The following is an 18,600-nucleotide window of genomic DNA, read 5'->3' as shown; positions in this document are numbered from 1 at the left end:
TGGGAACGCGGACATGGATTTGGGTCCTGGCTCAGCCATTTGCCCTATGGGTGATCTTATCCCCTCCAGCCCTACATCTCTCATTTCCTGAGCAAGGAGAATGCCTCCCTCACAGAGCCGTGGTGTGGGTCACATCACACAGCATGTGTAAAGAGCCAGCAGTGGTACTTGGCTCATGGCAAGCGTTCTAGTAAAGAGGACACCGGGGTTACAACCCATGAATATGGAGTCATCCTTGTGCTTGCAGGACACTGTCATGACGTCCATGTGGCCCCATATGGTTGTAACTTGATCTTTGTGTCACTCCCCTCTGTCCTGTTTGCTTTCACTCCACCCACTCCCAGTAATTCGGAAGGAGCCTGAAAAGCCTGTGAAACTAACATCAGACAGTTTGGCTATTTTTACTTGCCTCTGGCCAAAAATGTGATGGGAAGGGAGGTTGACTGAAAGATAGTTCGGGGATTTGGCTTTCCATTCTCCCCATTTGCGCAAAAAAAATTGAGAACCAAGGGGTCTCAGGACATTCTCCAAAATGAGGATGCTATTTTCATGAACTACCACCTACAGTTCCTGCTGCCATAAAGTGTCTGGGAGTGAAAAATTGCAGGTCTTTCTATCCCTGGCTGCCCACATAGAAAAGAACAATCAAATCTATGTGGTTTGCCCTGAAATAAAATAGGAAATATGCAGGCTTTAGAGACTGGGATTTGGCATAATGCAAGTCAAAATAAAGTAAGTCATGAATCCGTAATACTTTCACCCACAGCTTTGAAGTCTTTATGATTATTGCTGCTGAGGCGGACAGGCTGCAGAAACACCATTTAGAATATAGCTGGAGGCTGGAGTTTTATAAGAAAAATGGCAACCAGAGCAGTTTCCCTGAATGGTCCATAAGTACTAATTCTGTTTAATGTGACAGTTCCTAAATAACTCTGCATTATTCACAGAAACACGTATGGGCAGTGCTGGAGCCTTGCCGTCTAGAGTGAGTCTAAGAGTGAACTAGTCTGCAGTGTTTACGGATCGAGAAAATATCTCTCTGGGGTTTTAAAAGAATATGTGGGTGTTCCTGTGGGAGGGTTAGGGTTGGGGAGCTGATGTGAACTGCTGGCTTTGTTCTGCTCCTCCATTATTTCCTTCGGATTTAAGTACCTACATAATTGTTTCCCACCCTTTTGTGTTGGCTTTCTCTCTCCCTGTCCCTATGCTTTCTGTTGCTCATGGGTAAAAATGCTCTTAGTAATCAGTTGTACTGTGGGATGGTTTGTTGGGGTTTAGAGACCGTCTTTCCTCCATCTATACCCGTCTCACTCGTTCTCTGAGCTTGTTTACCTGAAAATGTCAAAGGGGGAAGAGGACTCTAGAAAAGGAAGAACTACGGTTGGCTAAATCAACATGGTTTGTCTTAGGCAATGTTCTCATCGTCTTGGGGCAGATGCCTTTTTCCTTTACACGTAAAATGTTGTAACATGTATGGTTGACATTTCCTGTCGAGTTTTTGGTTCAGCGTGTCAGTAGGAAGTACCAAACGAAACTCTGTGTCCTCCACCTTTATTGCTGGCGTGTTTCTCCAGCGAGGTAAAAGCATTAGCATCTATGGAATGGCATGTTTGGTGCAAGCCGTGGTATGGCCATCCCAGTGTTTCTGCTCTAACTTGTGGGACTTCACTCTGCCTGCAGCTCTCCTACGCTCTTCTAAAATAGCCACAAAGTCCTCCAAAACGCTTTGCTATTTTCAGACCTGCTCTCACTTAGAATAATTAGTTTCCAGCATTACTCACAAGTTTAGTGTCTAATTTGGGCAAGGGGTTTATTTTATTTGCCCTAAAACTGTCTTTTTTAAGCTTCAGAGAGCCTATATTCCAAGAATTACCGGCCTCTGCATGTCTCTCCCAGGTGCATTATATAACCATGTGGAGAGAAGGCTGGAATAACCCTGTCTAGAGGCGGCCTCCCCAGGGCTGTGGCCCTGCTTCCCTGCTCCAAACCTGATCTAGGGCTCCGTGAGGGACAGCCCGACTTCACAGCTGTACCTAGAATAGGACATGGCATTTGTTGAATGAAAGAGTGGTTTCTCTGCTCTATCTTAAACATCTAGTCCATTGCCCAAGTCACTTTTTAAATTATTGACATAAAATCCCATACCATAAAATTAATCATTTTAAGAGTCCACTTGAAAGTGAACAATTCAGTGGCATTTAGTAGCTTCACAGTGCTGTGCACCTGTCACCTCTGTCAAAGTCCAAGACATTTTCATCATCCATAAAGGAGAGCCGGCACCTGTTAAGCGGTCACTCCACATCCCTCCCTCCCCCTGCACCTGGCGACCGCCTATCTGCTTTTTGTTTCTGGATTTGCCTCTTCTGGACATTTCATGTGAATGGAATCATACAATTTGTGGCCTTTTGTATCTGTTTTTTTTCACTCAGTATAATGTTTTCGAGGTTCGTCCATGAGGTAGCAGGTATTAGTTCCTCATTTGGGGGGGTTAGTGCAGTACTGTTCCAGAGTATGGATGTAGCACGTTTTGTTTATCTGTTCATCAGGTGATGGACATTTGAGTTGTTTCTGTCTTTTGGCTCTTGTGAATAGTACTGCTATGAACATTCACATAGCAGCGTTTGTTTTCTTTTGATCCAGGTTGTGCTTATTTCCCAGTTATCTCTCAGATCTGTCTACTGCTCTCCTGTCAGTCAGGCCACCCTTATCACTTACTGCACTACTTAACTGGTCTGGCCTTTCTCCATGATAACTCTACACTGCAACCCTATAGCCTTTTCAAAATGCAGATCTGTTGTTCATGCCCTTCATTGATTTTAGAATTGCTCAGAGGGTAAGAAACAAACTCCTTTCAGGCCCACAGGGCTGCATGACCAGGTCTCTAACCATCCCTTTAAGCTCATCGCACCATTCAGCCCCTCACCATCTGAGCTGCAGCCACACTGACCTTCTGTCCGACAAACTCTCCAGGCTCCGCCCCATCACAGGCCCTTTGCACATGCTACCCCTGTTGCCTGGAATGCTCCCCTCTCCTCTTTGCCTAATTAACACCTTCTCATCCTGGAGTTCTCAGTGCAAGCCTTACCTCTTCAGAGAAGCCTTCCCTGACTAAGTCAGACTCACCCCCACCGCCACTGCCACCATCATGGATGCCCACGGGCTCCTAACCGCTCCTTTGCAGCACAAGTTCAGTTGCATGTTTGGTTGATTATTTGATTCATAACTGCGCCTACAGAGACAGAAGGCAGCTGTCCTCAGATCATGGGCTCTGGAGCCAGACTGCCTGGGTTCAAATGCTGGCTCTGTCCTTACTGCCTGTGTGATCTTAGGCAAGTTAATTAACCTCTCTGTGCCTCTGTTTTCACATCCACCAAGTGAGGATCCTAATAACGTAACACCTACCTTAGAAGGCTGTTGTGAGAATGAAATAAACTCATGCGTGTTAAGTACCTGGCACTAAAATGACCTCAACGAAAGTATAATTACTGTAACTTTTTAAAAACATAAACAACTGTGCCTGCATTGGCACCCCTACACCCCTCATCCCCAGACTGTAAGCTCAGGGGGGCAGGGAACCATGTCTCTTTTGCTGGCGTTAGAGCTCCAGAGCCTAGCCCAGGATACCGACATGGTTAGTGCTTGTTACATTTTTATTGAATGATTGGATGAATCCATTCTCGTGCTCGCCAGAGAAGAATATTAACACTACCGTGTTCCATCTCTCCGTCCATATCTGAGTTTTAAGGGGCTCTGCCTTCCAGCATGCAGTGTGGTGGCACTCGGCTGCAACCCCTACTCCTGACCACATCCCCAGCTGCTGCGTTTGGGGAACTGTGCTGCCGCGTGTGGAGAGTCGAAGACGGGGATCCTGTGTCCTTGGCCTTATGCTGAGGGGGAGCCCAGTCTCTATGACAACCACAGGAACACGGAGGAGGCTTGCCGTGCACCAGGCCGTGTGCACCCCGCCTTACAAATATCCAACTCATGAGGCGGGAATGATTGCTATCCCCTGTTACAGCCGAGGAGAGGGAAGGCATGAACAGGGGAGCCATTTGGCCAAAGTCAAAACTCTTGGTAAGTGGCAGAGCCAAAGTTTGGATCCTGGGAGCTTTTCTCCCAAGTCTGCGCTCTTCACCTCCCCGTTAACTAATGAACATGACCCACTTAAGCTCTGAGAACGTGGGAAGGACTCTTCCACTGAAGGAGTGGAGGCTCCTGTCCCGAGTCTGGACAGCTTTGTTTAAGGCCCCAGAGCAAACAGTGGACATTCCCACTGAGTTCCGGCTTGTGATCCCCCCCGGCCCTTCGCACCTGACGGTCCTAGCAGATACAGGTTGACATCAGGACAGATTCTCTAAAGAGACTTTAAAAACAAACCTAGAGGGGAAAAAATAAAAGTGAGAATTGTTTATCTGCAGATGAAAGAAGCTAAACTATTTACGAAGACTCCCACCTCTTATGTCAGTCGGAGATCTAAAAAAAGAGTGTTAACTTCCTTTTTGATGGTACATTTCGGGCGCTTAATGTCTGTGGTCGTTCACTCTTTAGGCCCCTGTGCTGCCACCTGTTTATCACAAGTATGTATATTGAAAAAAAAAAAAAAAAAACCTCTTGATTTACGTTCAGAAACAAAAACATTACGACTTTAACTTAGGACCTTTTTTTAAACATGTGGATGAAACCATTGTGAGCACATAGGGTAGAGTGGTGAGGTTTTATTGTTACCATAGCAGGTGATTTTAGGATGTTTATATTGAAATGAAATGAGCCCCCAAACAGCAGAAATTCCTCCCAGCCAACGGAACATCCACCACCAGGGGGATAGCACATTGTGTCCATATGATAGCATGTTAGATGGTGCATGAAGTGAGTTTGGAAGAGTTTGTAATAATGTGGCACAGTTATAACAAAACTGTGTGTCTTTATGAATAAACAGATATACATATATTAATAAAATGCATAGGAAACATCCTAGAAGGGAGTCTACCAAAAATGTGAGCAGTGGTTGTCTTTGCACAATGATATTCTACTTAAATTTTTCTTTGTTTCTTTACTTTACAAATTGTCCTATAATGAGCTTGTGTTTACTGATACCAGAACATAAACCTCAATTTAAAGAGAAGGAGAGGGGACTTCCCTGGTGGTGCAGTGGTTAAGAATCTGCCTGCCAATGCAAGGGACACAGGTTTGAGCCCTGGTCCGGGAAGATCCCACATGCCGTGGAGCAACTAAGCCCGTGCGCCACAGCTACTGAGCCTGCGCTCTGGAGCCCACGAGGCACAACTACTGAGCCCGCGTTCCTAGAGCCCGTGCTCCACAACAAAGAGTAGCCACCACAATGAGAAGCCCGCGCACCGCAACAAAGAGTAGCCACCCCTTGCTGCAACTAGAGAAAGCCTGCGCACAGCAACAAAGACCCAGCGTAGCCAAAAATAAATAAATAAATTTATTTTTTAAAAAATAATTTAAAAAATAATAAAGAGAAGGGGAGGAGCTTCCCTGGTGGTCCAGTGGTTAAGACTCCACCCTCCCAATGCAGGGGGCCTGGGTTCGATCCCTGGTCAGGGAACTAAATCCTGCATGCATGCTGCAATTAAGAGTCTGCATGCGGCCGCATGCTGCAACTAAAGATCCCACATGCCGCAACTAAGACACAGCACAGCCTAAATAAAGAAAGAAAGAAAGAAAGAAAGGGAAGGGGGAAAGAAACGCCAAAATTACTAGCACAGTCTTAACTCCCATCTCAGATTAAGAGTCTTAGCATCCAAAGAGAAGAACCTTTGGAAATGTCCCTGAAGGGCAGAAACAAGGGATGCTGAGGACGGTGACAAGGACGGTGGCAGCATAGGAGTGTGGAATCCCCACAGGAGGGCCCCAGGCCCGCCACATGCCTCTCCCTTCCCGTCCTAGCCTGCCTTCCATCTCCATGAATCTTCAACCCCCTCTTACTCTCCATTTTATAATTGCCCTTGCAAAGTCCCCTCCACCCCCCGTGCTTATTTTTAACCATCTTGTTCAGGAAACATGTGCTGAGTAACTCCTGGGAGCACGGAAGAGAAGCTACCAGGACCAGCAGCTGCCCCGCTGCCAGGGGGCGTGTGGGTGTTACTTCCCTTGACTCTGAAAAAGCAGCTTATGTCGGCTGGTTGTGGAGGCTGAGGGAGTGTCTCCTTGGTTGCTTTGTATCTTCCTCAGCATGATAAGGGTGTTGAAACAAGGATGAACAGTCCTGCAGTATCCTCTCGGGTCCCTATGGAGGAGTGTGCTCATTGCAGCTGACCTAGCTGGGGCTCGCGGGCAGAGTGATGAAAGGGCGGTAAGCCCATTGCTTCTCCGGACGGATGGAGAAGCAGGGGTCTGAGCTTTTAGGGCAAGGGCTCCCCTATAAAGCTCTAAACGCTTGGCTGTGTGTCCCACCGGTCCCTGGCCCCTACCAGGAGGAAGCCTGTAGTCTGATGTGTTGACCTTCCCTGGAGAGCAGCGTCCTCAGGACCCAGGCAGCCTGGTGCATCGGTGAGGAAACTGACATTAGCAGGGTGGTGGTGGTGCAGCTTTTAGCTCCAGAGGACCCACACACACATTGTCACACAGGGCAGTTGGTTTAATTTGTGTTTTCTGAGCCTTCTCTCCTGAGTTAAGTGCATTGGACCAGTAGAGTTGGCTACCCCAGGTTTAACCCTCCCCGGCCCACTTTCCGGCAGTGGGTGACCTTGCCATGTTCCCTTTCTGAGCCCTGCTTTCCTCACGTGTCACATGAGAGGATTATTAACTGCCTCACAGGATTGTCATTAGGAGCAAATGTGATAATACGTGAAAATTGCCCACTTAATAAATGCTGGTTCCCTTCCCTCGCCCTTCCTCCTGCCTCTGGCTCTCTCATTTTCACAGGGTTCAGAAGCTAACTTGGCCAGGGATTATTGGCCACCTATGTTTTCTTACTATTGCTGGATTTACCCAAACTTAACCTATTAGAATTGCTACCTATTAAAAGTAAGCTCTTATTTTAGGCACTTTAGCAAGGAGTCTTCAGATGGGGCTTAGGGCACGTTAAGGAGAGCTGATCCTGGTTTTTGGAAGAGTGGAATCCATTCTCCGCGTTGGGGAGAAAGCTTTGGAAAGTTAACCCAATGCCCTGTGTGTGGCGCAGTCAGCTTCTTTATGGAGTTCATGTGGCGATTATCACAGAGAAAGAGGGAGAAAGGAATGTTAATGTTTCTGAGAATCCTGTATTTTCTCTCCCAGTTTTATACTTCTCTCCCCCCACCCTCCTGCCTTTCCCTCTCTCCTCTACCCTCTCCTCCTAGTGTTCTGGAATCATGCTGTGTTGGAACTTGGAAGTGCCCTTGGTGCGGGGGGAGGGGGGGAGTCATCTCCTCCCATCCCTTCACTTTACAGATGGGGAGATAGAGACCCAAAGAGGTCAAATGCCAGGGGTGCCTGGGGTCCCGAGCTCCTCCAAGCTCCCCTTCTTCCAGCCCCTGAAAGTGGCCCTCTGAGGACACTTCCAAAGCTACAAGGAAACAAGCCCAGTTCTTTCTCTCAATATTAGAAAATGATAGTTGTTCAGTGAGCCCCCAAGGGGCAGAGGAATGGCTTCCCTCTCTCCCTCCACGGACTCCAGGGCCTCTGGGAAAGGCTTTTAGAAGCAGTGATGCAGCAGTGTTGTGTGAGGGGCTAAAAGCGGCCCTGGAGCCCCAAACACACGGCTCTCTGTCCCACCTTGCACCTGTCTCCCCTTTGGGATATGTTCCTGTGTTTGCGTTTGAGCAAAGGTGACTACACCTCATCCTGGCTCTGTGGGAACAATCTCTTTCTCTTCCATACAGATTGGGGGAGAAAGGCGAGCGAAAGACTCTTCACTTTTGCCCTGTGTCCATGGTACATTTTGTGTGTGTGCCCTGCTCTGGGGAGAGGTGGACCAGGGCCTTTAAGACGCCTAAGAACCGTTAAGGCACTTAGCGCTTAGTAGGAAAGAGCAAAGTAACTTGAGTGTATTGCTGCCCCGTAGCTAATATGGCCTTACAAAATATCAACATCTTAAAGTCTAAATATGCCCGGAAAACTTTGTAATAAGCTTATTTGTTACAGTTCAAAGGCCAAACATGATTAATACTGCTCCAGGCGTAATTGGGCTTTTGCACTGCTCAGTGTTCTTCTGAGAGTGTGTTGACGTTTTTAGTGCCCCTACCCATTCCTTGGTTTCACTCTCCACGTGATCACTGCCAGGTACCCAGAGATGTGCTGGCTTCTAATGTTGGCTATAACAGAGGTGTGGTTGACCATCCTGGCAAAGATAAGCCCTTGCTTACTATTAACATTTCACAAAATGTTGTCTGTGTTATTTGCTCTGTTGAGTCTTTTGACCTTGCCTGACTTAATACAGGGCTGCTTTCTTTTATGATGGCAGTTTATCTTTTTAAGGCACCTGTGCCTCTCCTTCCACCACAATACACTGTGTTTCCAAGAGCTGAGTGCACAGAGGGAATTGGTGGTTGACAAGCGGAAAAGTCACCTCCAGACTCAAAGAGAAGTCACCTCCAGAATCAGGAAAGCAAGCGAAATAGCCAACTCAGGGAAGCAACTTCATCCGGAAATTTGACCCAGAGGATTCCAAGTGAAAACATACCCTGCCTACCCCCCAACTCCCCCCACCGTCCAGGAAGCGGGATAAGGGTAGCCATTTGGAGTTTGCTTTGGAAACGCCTGCCCGTACTCTGACATTCTGTCTCAAGCTGACTGTGCAGTCAGCACTAAGCAGGATGTCTTTATAACCAGCACACAGAGCCTCAGGTTTCCTTTCACCTTAACTGGATGTGGAAGATGAAGGGACCGCTGAGCTTGGCGGTGCCTGGACAGGCCACTGAGTGAGGTTGGAACACCTTTCCTATTGTTATTTTCCAATCAGGACCAGATGAACTAAGGAGTATTCATTTCAGGAAGGTGGAAGGGTAGAAGGCAAGAAACAAAGTCCAAAGGTCCACAAGCAAAAATCAGTTGTGTCAAGCCTTGGAACCTTTTGTCACTGCAGAGATGAACAGAGTCCAGTGATCCAGGCAGACCCGACGTGCATCACATTCTAAGTGTAGCCAAAGGAATCTTGGCTTTTAGGACCTGACGTTCCTGAATGCCGGTGCCTTGGACAACTTGGAGATTGGAGTTTAAATGTCTGTCTCGAGGCACCTTATTGCCAAGGTGAAGGGTGGGGTGGATGCGGCCTTGACGATCAAGTTCTGCCATCTGACCCGCAGGTTGTGGGACAGGAGTTAAAGGATGGTGACATCACCCCTACTTGATCTGAAGCTCGAGAAACAAGTCCAGCCCATGGGGGTTCTTGTAACTTATCCTGGGAGAGAGAAGCCATAAGGTGGGATTCCCCCAGAGACACGCCTTTGATTTATTCATTCAGTACATATCTGTTGCACGCTTTTTGCCGTACGGTGACCAGGCTCCCTCTATGTGTCATCCTACAGGGTGATCTGCAAAGGGCCTCAGTCAGATGCTTCCACTGGGCAGGGTGGGAGAGCTGAAATGGTATTTATTTGTTTTGAACAATAAAAGCTGTCTTTCCCGACCACAGGTGTTAAAAATGCGAAGGCCGAGTTCTAAAGCAACAGTTGTCTAAGCTTCTAAAACTTTGGCTTAAAATTGCTTGGGGGGGCTTCCCTGGTGGCGCAGTGGTTGAGAGTCCACCTGCCGATGCAGGGGACACGGGTTCGTGCTCCGGTCCGGGAGGATCCCACATGCCGCGGAGCGGCTGGGCCCGTGAGCCATGGCCGCTGAGCCTGCGCGTCCGGAGCCTGTGCTCCGCAACGGGAGAGGCCACAACAGTGAGAGGCCCGCGTACCGCAAAAAAAAAAAAAAAAAAAAAATTGCTTGGGGAACTTGTCAGAAGTGCATACCTTGGCTCTAACCTCAGAGATACTGATTCAGTAAGGTGGGCAAATCTGCGGTTGAAAATAAGAGGCGGAGTAATTCTGACGGAGGCAGACAATGGGGCTTTAGAAACACCGATGGCAGGTAGGAGGACTCCTGTTGGGGCTGCATAAATCACAGTTACCTGGGAGGCTTTTTTCCAGTCACACTCACCTTCCCCCTCCATTTCCACCCTTTCGGCCCTGGTGAGCCACTTTCCTTACGAGTATCATTTCTCCCTTCTGGTATGCGGGCAAAGCAGAAAAGTTGAGAACCAGCCGTTCTTAACAAAAACAAAACCAAAAATCAGCTTAAGGCAGGGCTCAGGTTGAGGGCTCTCAGAGGATGCTTTTGTTTTCCTTTGAAATTTTTGGGAGATGGGACCTAAGGATTGGTAAAGGCCGGTTGGCCACACCCCTTGCAGCCTGCCCGGCCCCGCCTGTTCACCTGTTCTGGCCAGGAGGTGGCAGGTCAGGAGCCAGACCTCAGTTCACACACACACACACACCCCCAACCTCTGTCAGCTGTGCAATCTTGAACGTAAACTCACTTACGTTTGGGCGTAATCTTTCTGGGTTGCACCTCACTCCCGAATAACTGGTAGGATGTGGACTGTCGGGGGGATAATAGGGGTGGTGTGTACAGAAGAGGAGGCGCTCTGGAGCAGGATGCTCAGAGCTTGCCGAGCTTGTGAATCACCGTGAGATCCCGTGAAAGTGCAGATTCCGATGCGCTAGATGTGAGATGGGCCTGAGAGCTTGCATTTCTAACAGACTCCCAGGTGATGTTCATGCTACTGGTCCACGGACCACTCTCTGAGTAGCAAGAATTTAAAGGTGCCCCCCTCCTTAGGCTTGCTGCAAGCTGTTAGCGCAGACACTCAGCTAAGTTAACGAGCTGGCAGTACTTTCTTCAGTCCTAGAAATAGAAGAAAATACCTGCCCCTTACCTATTGCTGATCATGAAGATTGGAGCATAGAATGCTTTCAGCCGTAAACACTGTTCCCCCTGGTCCCTTATATTATTTCTCACCCCTAATACCATAAGAAATACTGAAGAAGAGGGTAGAGGGAGGAATCATCTATTCTGTGGGCCAAGAGACTTCAGAGGTACAAAGTACAGGCGGCCCTTAGGGTTCAGGAATCATGGTTCCTTGTCTCCCAGAGTTTACCTGTGACAGAAAGGCTTTTAAATATAAAACAAAGAAAGAGGAGAATGTCTTTCCTTCAGTTAATAACACCAACTTTAAACTTGAGTCAGAGTCACCTGGAGGGGCTGTTAAAATGCAGATTGCCAGGCCCCACCCAGAGACTCTAATCCAGTAGCATTTTAGGTTCCCAGGGGATACTGATGATCACACTTGGGCTAACTGGCACATCTTTGAGAGCGGTGTGCATGGAAAGTAGTGCCAGCCTGTGCCACCTCCTCACAGTTCTGACCCCTCCCTTCAAAGTGGCATTGCCAGCAGCGGGAATGTTTAAGCTGGGCTGGCGTTTGGGGCGTGAATGGGAGATTCACCTGTCTGAAGGTGTCTGAAGGTCCTGTGAGGGTCAGGAGAGATGAGCTTTCTGGCTGCCGGCAGATCACTCTTCCCAGCACAGCCTGACCCCAGAAGCCCGGGCTCTCCAGTGTAGCTGGTTGGCTAATCACCTCGGGGGCTTTTTAAAACTAGAGCTTCCCAGGGTGCATCCTCAGAGATTCGGGCGAGCAGCCAGGTTCGGGACCCCCTTCGTGGAGAGCAGTGAGGCACCAGATGGGCAGTGGAGAGCTGCTCTCCTTTCTAATGATTCTTGGATTCGGCTCTAATGAGCACTCAGCACATAAATGATCCCCTGGCAGGAAATTGGACCCTCTGGAAGTACATTTCCTGCTGGATCCCTAAAATTAGAGTCGATAAATTCCACCAGCATTTTCCCAAGTGCTTCATTTCCTACCCGAGGATGGCTACCAGCCAGGACCATCTGGCCATGGGGATTCATCCGAGGCAAAAGCCCCCCATCGGGAATAACACCGTCCATGGCAGTGTTGAAAGAGGAATGGATAAAAGTCACTGATGACCAAATCTCAGAGAGAACACTTCCCAGGCAAACTCAAAGTCAGGTTAAAATTGAGGCAATTATTTAAATAATTAGCTTCAAGAAGAAATTCCTCCTTTTGTTTACCATACATGGATTTGAGGACTGTGGTCTTCCTTGGAGTTTCCTGGTTCACCAGCAGAGCGTCACTGGGCGCCATGCTCTGTGTCAGGTGGGTTTTATAAAGGTGACTTGGGGACAGTCCCTGCCCTTATGGTGTCCACCGCTGGGGTGAGGTAGACACGTAAACACATAACTGTAAAAGCAGCATGACTCCTAGAACAGTAACCATCTAGAGAAGCCCTCCCAGCAGGCTCCATCCTTGCCTGGTCTCATTTTCTCCATAGCGCTTGTCACTATGGCAATGACTGGCTGAGTACTTGCTTATGCCTCGTCTTCCCTCTTGCAGCATGAGCAATGGGAGAGCAGAGAACAGACCCTTAGACCCTGGCATCTCTCAGCCATTGGATGTGAGCCTCCCAGGAAGGGCACGAGTGCAGCTGTCTGCAGCTGAGGCATTCCCAGAGGGGGCTGCCAGCTGACGGCTGTGTGCCCACAGCACCACCTAAATCTGGGGCGGATACTTAGGGAGGGTGTGGCAGCTGCAGTGGTTCTCAGACCTTCACAGGCATCAGAATCACCTGGAGCGCTTGTTAAAACACAGGTCGCCGGGCCTCACCCTAGAGTTTCCGATACAGTAGGTCTAGGATGGGGCCAGAGAATTTCTAACAAGTTCCCAGGTAATGCTGTTGTTCCTGGGCCCCAGACAACACTTTGAGAACCACAGGGGTGGTGCGTCCGCATAGCCATCACAGGTTACCCAGTGGACGGATGGTAGGTGATCGAATGACAGAGAGGCAGGGAGACCTCTACAAGCTACACCAGTGACCCAGGTGAGAGAAAATGGGTTCTGAAAACGGGCCACAACAGTGGTGCTGGAGAACAGAAAGAGGACACTCCAGACACACGTGACGCAGGGTGGGGCCTGGTGAGCGCTGGCATGTGGGAGGAGAGGGAAGAGGCAGAGCAGCTGGAAGGATGCAAATGCCAGGAACTGAGATGGGCATGTGGGGGGTGGGGAACGGCATGTTCCTTTGGGACCTGCTGGGTGTGTGCTTCTATGGAAACCTTCAGATGGGAATGTTAAAAAGGAAGTTGAAATACAATTCAAAACTCAAGAGGGGAATCTGTGCTGCAGCTACGGATTTGGGGGCCTTTGGGATAGAGGTATAAGCTGAAGCTGTGGGGCTGAGTGAGATTAGTCAAGGGCAGCTGCGAGATAGCAGAGATGCCTCCAGAAGGGAGCCAAGAGATTGGCTTGTAGGGTGGGCAGAGAAAGAGATGAGTGGGGTGGTCCAAGGTCCTGAAGCAAAGGGACCGGAGGGTGTCACCGGGAAGGGGCAGTACCAGCTGTCAGAGAATCTCAAATGAGATGAGTCCAAATCTGACAAATTCTGGGGCCGCCTCAAAAGAACCAGCCCTAAGAGATAGGGTTGTGTTTGAGTCATGAGTTAAAGGAACCGGTCCACATACTCTGAAGCCTGTAGTTTTTCAACCCCTCATTTTACTTTGCCTGTGCAATTTTATTTTGCCTTGATGATAAAGTCGCCTTACAGTACTATACTGGTGGAACACACATAAACAAAAAGAAGCTCACCGTACAAACACACATGGGGCGTAGTTACCATCCACGGCAGGAGGGCTTTCTTCTCAGAGGAAAACCAAGGTGAACGATATAGTGGTGCACGGTGAAGGCGGTGGGGGGGGGTGGGTGGGTGGGTCAGTTGGTGTTTTTTTTAATTGAAGTATAATTGACTTACAATATTGTATTAGTCTCAGATATACAACATAGTGATTTGACATGTTTATACCTTATGAAACGACCATTACATTAAGTCTAGTTACCATTTGCCACCATACAAAGTTATTTCACTATTGACTACATTCTGGGGGTCAGTTTTTGCGCCTCTAATATAAGCGGTGGGAAGACAAGACACCATGTATTCAACTTTTTTCCTCTTCATTTGATACCTATCTAGACCCTTCTGGGACCTTAACCACTGGTTTTACAGGGATTAAAAGGATTCTGACAACTTGTTTTGAACTATTTGTGGTAAAATGCTACAAAGAGAATCGATTGCTGTGAGCTAAGAGTCCCCCAGTGATAATTATGTATTTCACGGGTAGACAGTTTGCTTTTTAATTTGTGGCACTTGTTTTGCCATCCAGGTCTTCGCAAACCCTGGTTTCTGAGAACACAGGGCTGAAGTCTGACAAGTGTCTGAATCAGGCGGATGAGTCAGGATCACACATTTTCTGCTCCTCGGGCCGCCTGCAGCGGGAACGGCTTTAGGCGGGAACACATACTGACTTGTGCTCTGTCTTTACAGTTCTGTACGGAGCTAAACCAGCCAATCCTTCCCAACATCCGCAAGTGGAAGGGGCCCCGAGGATGCTGGAAGGCCGTTGTTTCGGAGAAGCCCACGACTCAGCTCCAGAAGGTACGCCCTCACCTGCAGAACTGGGCTTTCCTTTCCATTTTCTTTTCCCCTGATCACAGACATTTAAAATCATTTTCCTTTGCCAACATCGTTGATGTAATTTTGTATTTCTGCCCATTCTTTAGCTCTGGGCCATTTGTTTCAAAATGCCCTGGTTCCCCTTTCCTGTTTGGATCAGGAATGCACTGCCGCCCATTCGGAAATGGGAGTTTGGGTGTTGGGAGGAAAGGAGAAATCCTGTCTGGAGCCAAGGCAGCAAATGGGGCATTTCTGTCCTTTGTGCTCCTAATCCCTCCTCCACAGTTCTAGCTTCTGCCAAGTTTGTGGAGAGCCCATTGTTCATTGACTGAAAACTTCAGATTCACTTAATTCATACGTGAAGTGTTTGCTTTCAGTGGTAGGAATTGTGCGTATGGAAATGCTCTGTGGAAGATTTCAGCAGATTTTAATTTTGAATTTTCTTTCATTAGTATTGCCCATAGGGTTTGGGTGAATCTCTGTAATGTATACATTTTCACTCCTACCTATGATATTCCAGAGCAGTTTTTACTCACTGGAAATATTCAATATCAGTGGAGTTTTAGACTTTTTAAAAAAGGCTCCTGATACTTAATTATGAGTGGATTATATCATTACATAATTTTCCCATAAATGCAGATGTTATATTTTTTATCTCTAGGATACCTAATATGCTTATAAACACACATAAATTGTACTCATCTGAGTGATAGTTGAGATTTGGGGCTTTTAACTTATAACTGTTTACTGGATTAAAACTATCCAGTCACTTCTTGACAATAAGCTCTCTTTTTAGCTACTACTTTAAAGTGTGATGTAAATCTTACTTCTCTGGGTTTTGGGGTGTAAGTGGTTCCTGCAGGTAACAGGCAGTGTACATTCACAAGGAGGCTGGAAATTCAGCCAAATTGGAAGGTATCTGGTCTTTACCACTCCAGCTCATAGCTGTCCCTTCTCAGTCCATGTAGAAATAGTTCTAATACCACCTTGCTTTTTTTTTTTTTGCGGTACACGGGCCTCTCACTGTCGTGGCCTCTCCCGTTGCGGAGCACAGGCTCTGGACGCACAGGCTCAGCGACCATGGCTCACGGGCCCAGCCGCTCCGCGGCATGTGGGACCTTCCCGAACCGGGGCACAAACCCATGTCCGCTGCATCGGCAGGCGGACTCTCAACCATTGCGCCACCAGGGAAGCCCGCTTTTTTAAAAATAGCACTTTACACAAATATGTAGGTTCACAGGGCTCTTACAGTCCATTTAACACTCTTTTTTCATCTGTTCAGCAAATCGTTAAAAAGGTTACTATGTGCCAGGCACTATGTTATATGCCAGATATTCACGGTGAGAAAAATAGACCCAGTGACCCAGCCCTGCCCAGGGCTTTGGCTGAGCCTGATGGACCCTGTTGGAGGGACAGGCCAGGTAACCCTACTCCAGGTCAGGTGTCAAGGCCATTAGAGAACAGCGTGTGGCTGCCACTCAGATCTCTCAGCCTCAATTCCTTCATCTGTAAAATGGGAGCAGCAGCCCCTCCCTCAACTCACAGGGTGGCTCTAGGATTTTACAAGATAATGTGCACTGAATGCTTGATTAACAGACATAAGCCAGCGCCTGGCAGGGTACACATTAGGCGGCAGGCAGGTGTACTGGGAGCTGGTACCCATCGCAGGCTGCAGCTGGTCCAGTTTAGCCAGTTGTTGCTGAGGGTATAAGGAACCAGCAGTGGAAAGCGTAGCCTGCACAGCCTTGTGAGGCCAGAAAGGCCCAGTCTTGCTGGGAACACAGGTGAACAGGCATGAAAGGCAGCACTGAGCAGGGAGGTGCCCACCCGGAGGGCCCAGAGGGCAGTGGGCAGCGGAGCCACTGAAGGATTTTAAGCAGAAGGGGACCTGAGCAGTACTTTAGGGAGGTTACTCTGGCACCACTGCTTGGGAAACAGTAAATGGGGGGACAGCCCCCTGAAGCCGACAGGGCAAATACATTTCCCTCACTTTACGCCTGAGGAAACAGGTTTAGAAAAACAGAGTGGCTGCCCGAGGTCCCAGGGCTAAGTGATTCGAGGGGAAGAGACCCAGGTCTTCTCACTCTTAAACTAGCACTCGTTCACTGGGGTGGGTGTCATTTAAAAATAGAAACATGCACGGCACACAGGACACTGTTCCTTCCTTCCCCCTCTTCAGCACACGTGTGGCTGGGACCTGAGCTGAACTTGGGGACTCAGCAGAGGCCACTCAGGATGTGCAGTCAGTTCTCCTTTCGCAAGAGCATCGCCGGCCCCTCGGATGACACTGCTGATCCCACCCGGGCAGCAGAGCCTCCAGCAGCTGGCATCGGGGCAGGGAGATCTTTTCTCTTTCCACAAGCCACCTGGTGACAGCAGCACAAAGCAGACAGGTTCAGAGCGGCCCCTCTGATGGCCAGAGGTGCAGGGGTTTATTTAGCCCCAAGCCCTTGACCCTGACGACACCACCCCCATCCATCCGCCCCACTCACCGACCTTCTCAGTGCCTTGCACCGGGGCTTCACACCCCTGTGTGCAGCCCCGCAAGCCTGAGGAGGGTCTTTGACCAGTTCTAAACCACTGGGACTGGTAGCCCTGACGTCTCTTCATCCAGCAAATATTTATTGAGCTTCTGCTAGGTGCCAGTTGTTATCAGCAGCAACTAATCAGTAAGCAAAACCACCCCTTGGAGTCTTATATTTGACCCTCAGCATTGCCATTTACCAGCTGTGGGGTTTCGGGGGAGTTACTTAACCTTTCTGAGCAGCTGAGTCTTCATCTGACAGATGGGCGTGTGAGTGGCTACCTCATGGGAGGCGATGATTAAAAAGGTAACTCCAGGGGGCTTCCCTGGTGGCGCAGTGGTTGAGAGTCCGCCTGCCGATGCAGGGGACACGGGTTCGTGCCCCGGTCCGGGATGATCCCACATGCCGCGGAGAGGCTGGGCCCGTGAGCCATGGCCGCTGAGCCTGCGCGTCCGGAGCCTGCGCTCCGCAACGGGAGAGGCCACAACGGTGAGAGGCCCGCGTACCGCAAAAAAAAAAAAAGAAACAAAAAAGATAACTCCATGCCTAGTCTGGGCTGCCCCCAATCCCCCCAAAAGTAGAGCCCCGGCACCCCGGCTGTATGTGCAACTCTCTGAAATCGCCAGTCTGGGAAATTTGGTGGGGGAACAGGGAGGAACATGCCGTGGCTTTTGGATGTGCTTTTGTCTCAGAAACAGGCCTTGGGCAGGTAACCCCAGGACCCGGTGTAGAGCCTGCTGCTTCCCCCCTCGTCTCCTCCTGGCCTCACCTGCCGCTTTCCCAGCTCGGGGCTGAGCCCCGCCACCAGACAGACCCCTCTGCACACTAACGCCTCGTCTTCTCCCGCAGGGCGCTGGGTTTGCAGGGTTCCTGTGGGACACCGCGGCTGGGGTGGAACTGAGAGATGCCACCTGGCAGGAGAGCTCGCCTGGCAATGGGCACGGGAAGCCCACAGGCCCCAGCCCGTACCTCGTGAGGTTCAAGGTACCGCTTGCTCATGTTGCCGTGAAGGGCCACTCCTTCTAAAAAGGAAAAAAGTCCCCTTTTGAACTGGGAGCCAGAGAAGCTCATCTTTTTGCTTTGGTTTTCTTCTCTCTCAGGGCTGGGTCAGCATGCACTCTTGGGGTTCCCTTGGCTGGGAACTTGTCCAGAGCAGGAATGAAAGGGATTTGGGGGGACTATAGCTCTGGTAACTTTGACATCTGGGCAGGAAGGAGATCAGGTGGTTGCCTTTCAAACCTGATAAACAGCAGAATCACCTGGAGAGATTTTCTTAAAATCAGGGTTTCCTGGACCCTGCCCCAGACACACAGAATGTCCGGTTTTCAAAAGCACCTCCAGTGCTTCTTCCGTTCTCCCTGCGCTGATTAAGGATGCTGGGCCTTTGGGAATTGCTGGATTAGAGGGCAGCAGAACTGCTCTGAGGACCCCCCTTCCCTTACCAGGGAGAGGGGGGACCCTCGAGAGGTCATTTGGGTTTGGAAGGAGCTCAGAAGAAGCTTCTGGGCGGTGGGGTGAGGGCAGCCCTGTAACTGGCACCTCCAGGTGAGCCCTGTCTCACCAGAGCCG

General features: G+C 49.3%; 1 protein-coding gene across 3 annotated transcripts in view; it reads left to right on the top strand.

Annotated features, from left to right (window-relative positions):
- The window catches only part of EEPD1 (endonuclease/exonuclease/phosphatase family domain containing 1), a 120,679-nt gene that overhangs the window by 89,280 nt on the left and 12,799 nt on the right, over nt 1-18,600 (top strand). For all 3 annotated transcript variants that reach the window (XM_089917529.1, XM_022583415.3, XM_089917528.1), the window contains exons 4-5: nt 14,378-14,488; nt 17,881-18,015. In XM_089917529.1, coding sequence (XP_089773655.1) covers nt 14,378-14,488; nt 17,881-18,015 — 246 coding nt within the window. The remainder of the gene's footprint in view (nt 1-14,377; nt 14,489-17,880; nt 18,016-18,600) is intronic.

This window comes from Delphinapterus leucas, chromosome 9 (genome assembly GCF_059928025.1).
Source record: "Delphinapterus leucas isolate spDelLeu-1000000601 "Yukka" chromosome 9, BTC_Dleu_Yukka2, whole genome shotgun sequence".
NCBI classification, from domain to species: Eukaryota; Metazoa; Chordata; class Mammalia; order Artiodactyla; family Monodontidae; genus Delphinapterus; species Delphinapterus leucas.
The sequence above is the reverse complement of the archived record's forward strand: the minus strand, read 5'-3'. Positions and strand labels throughout refer to the sequence as shown.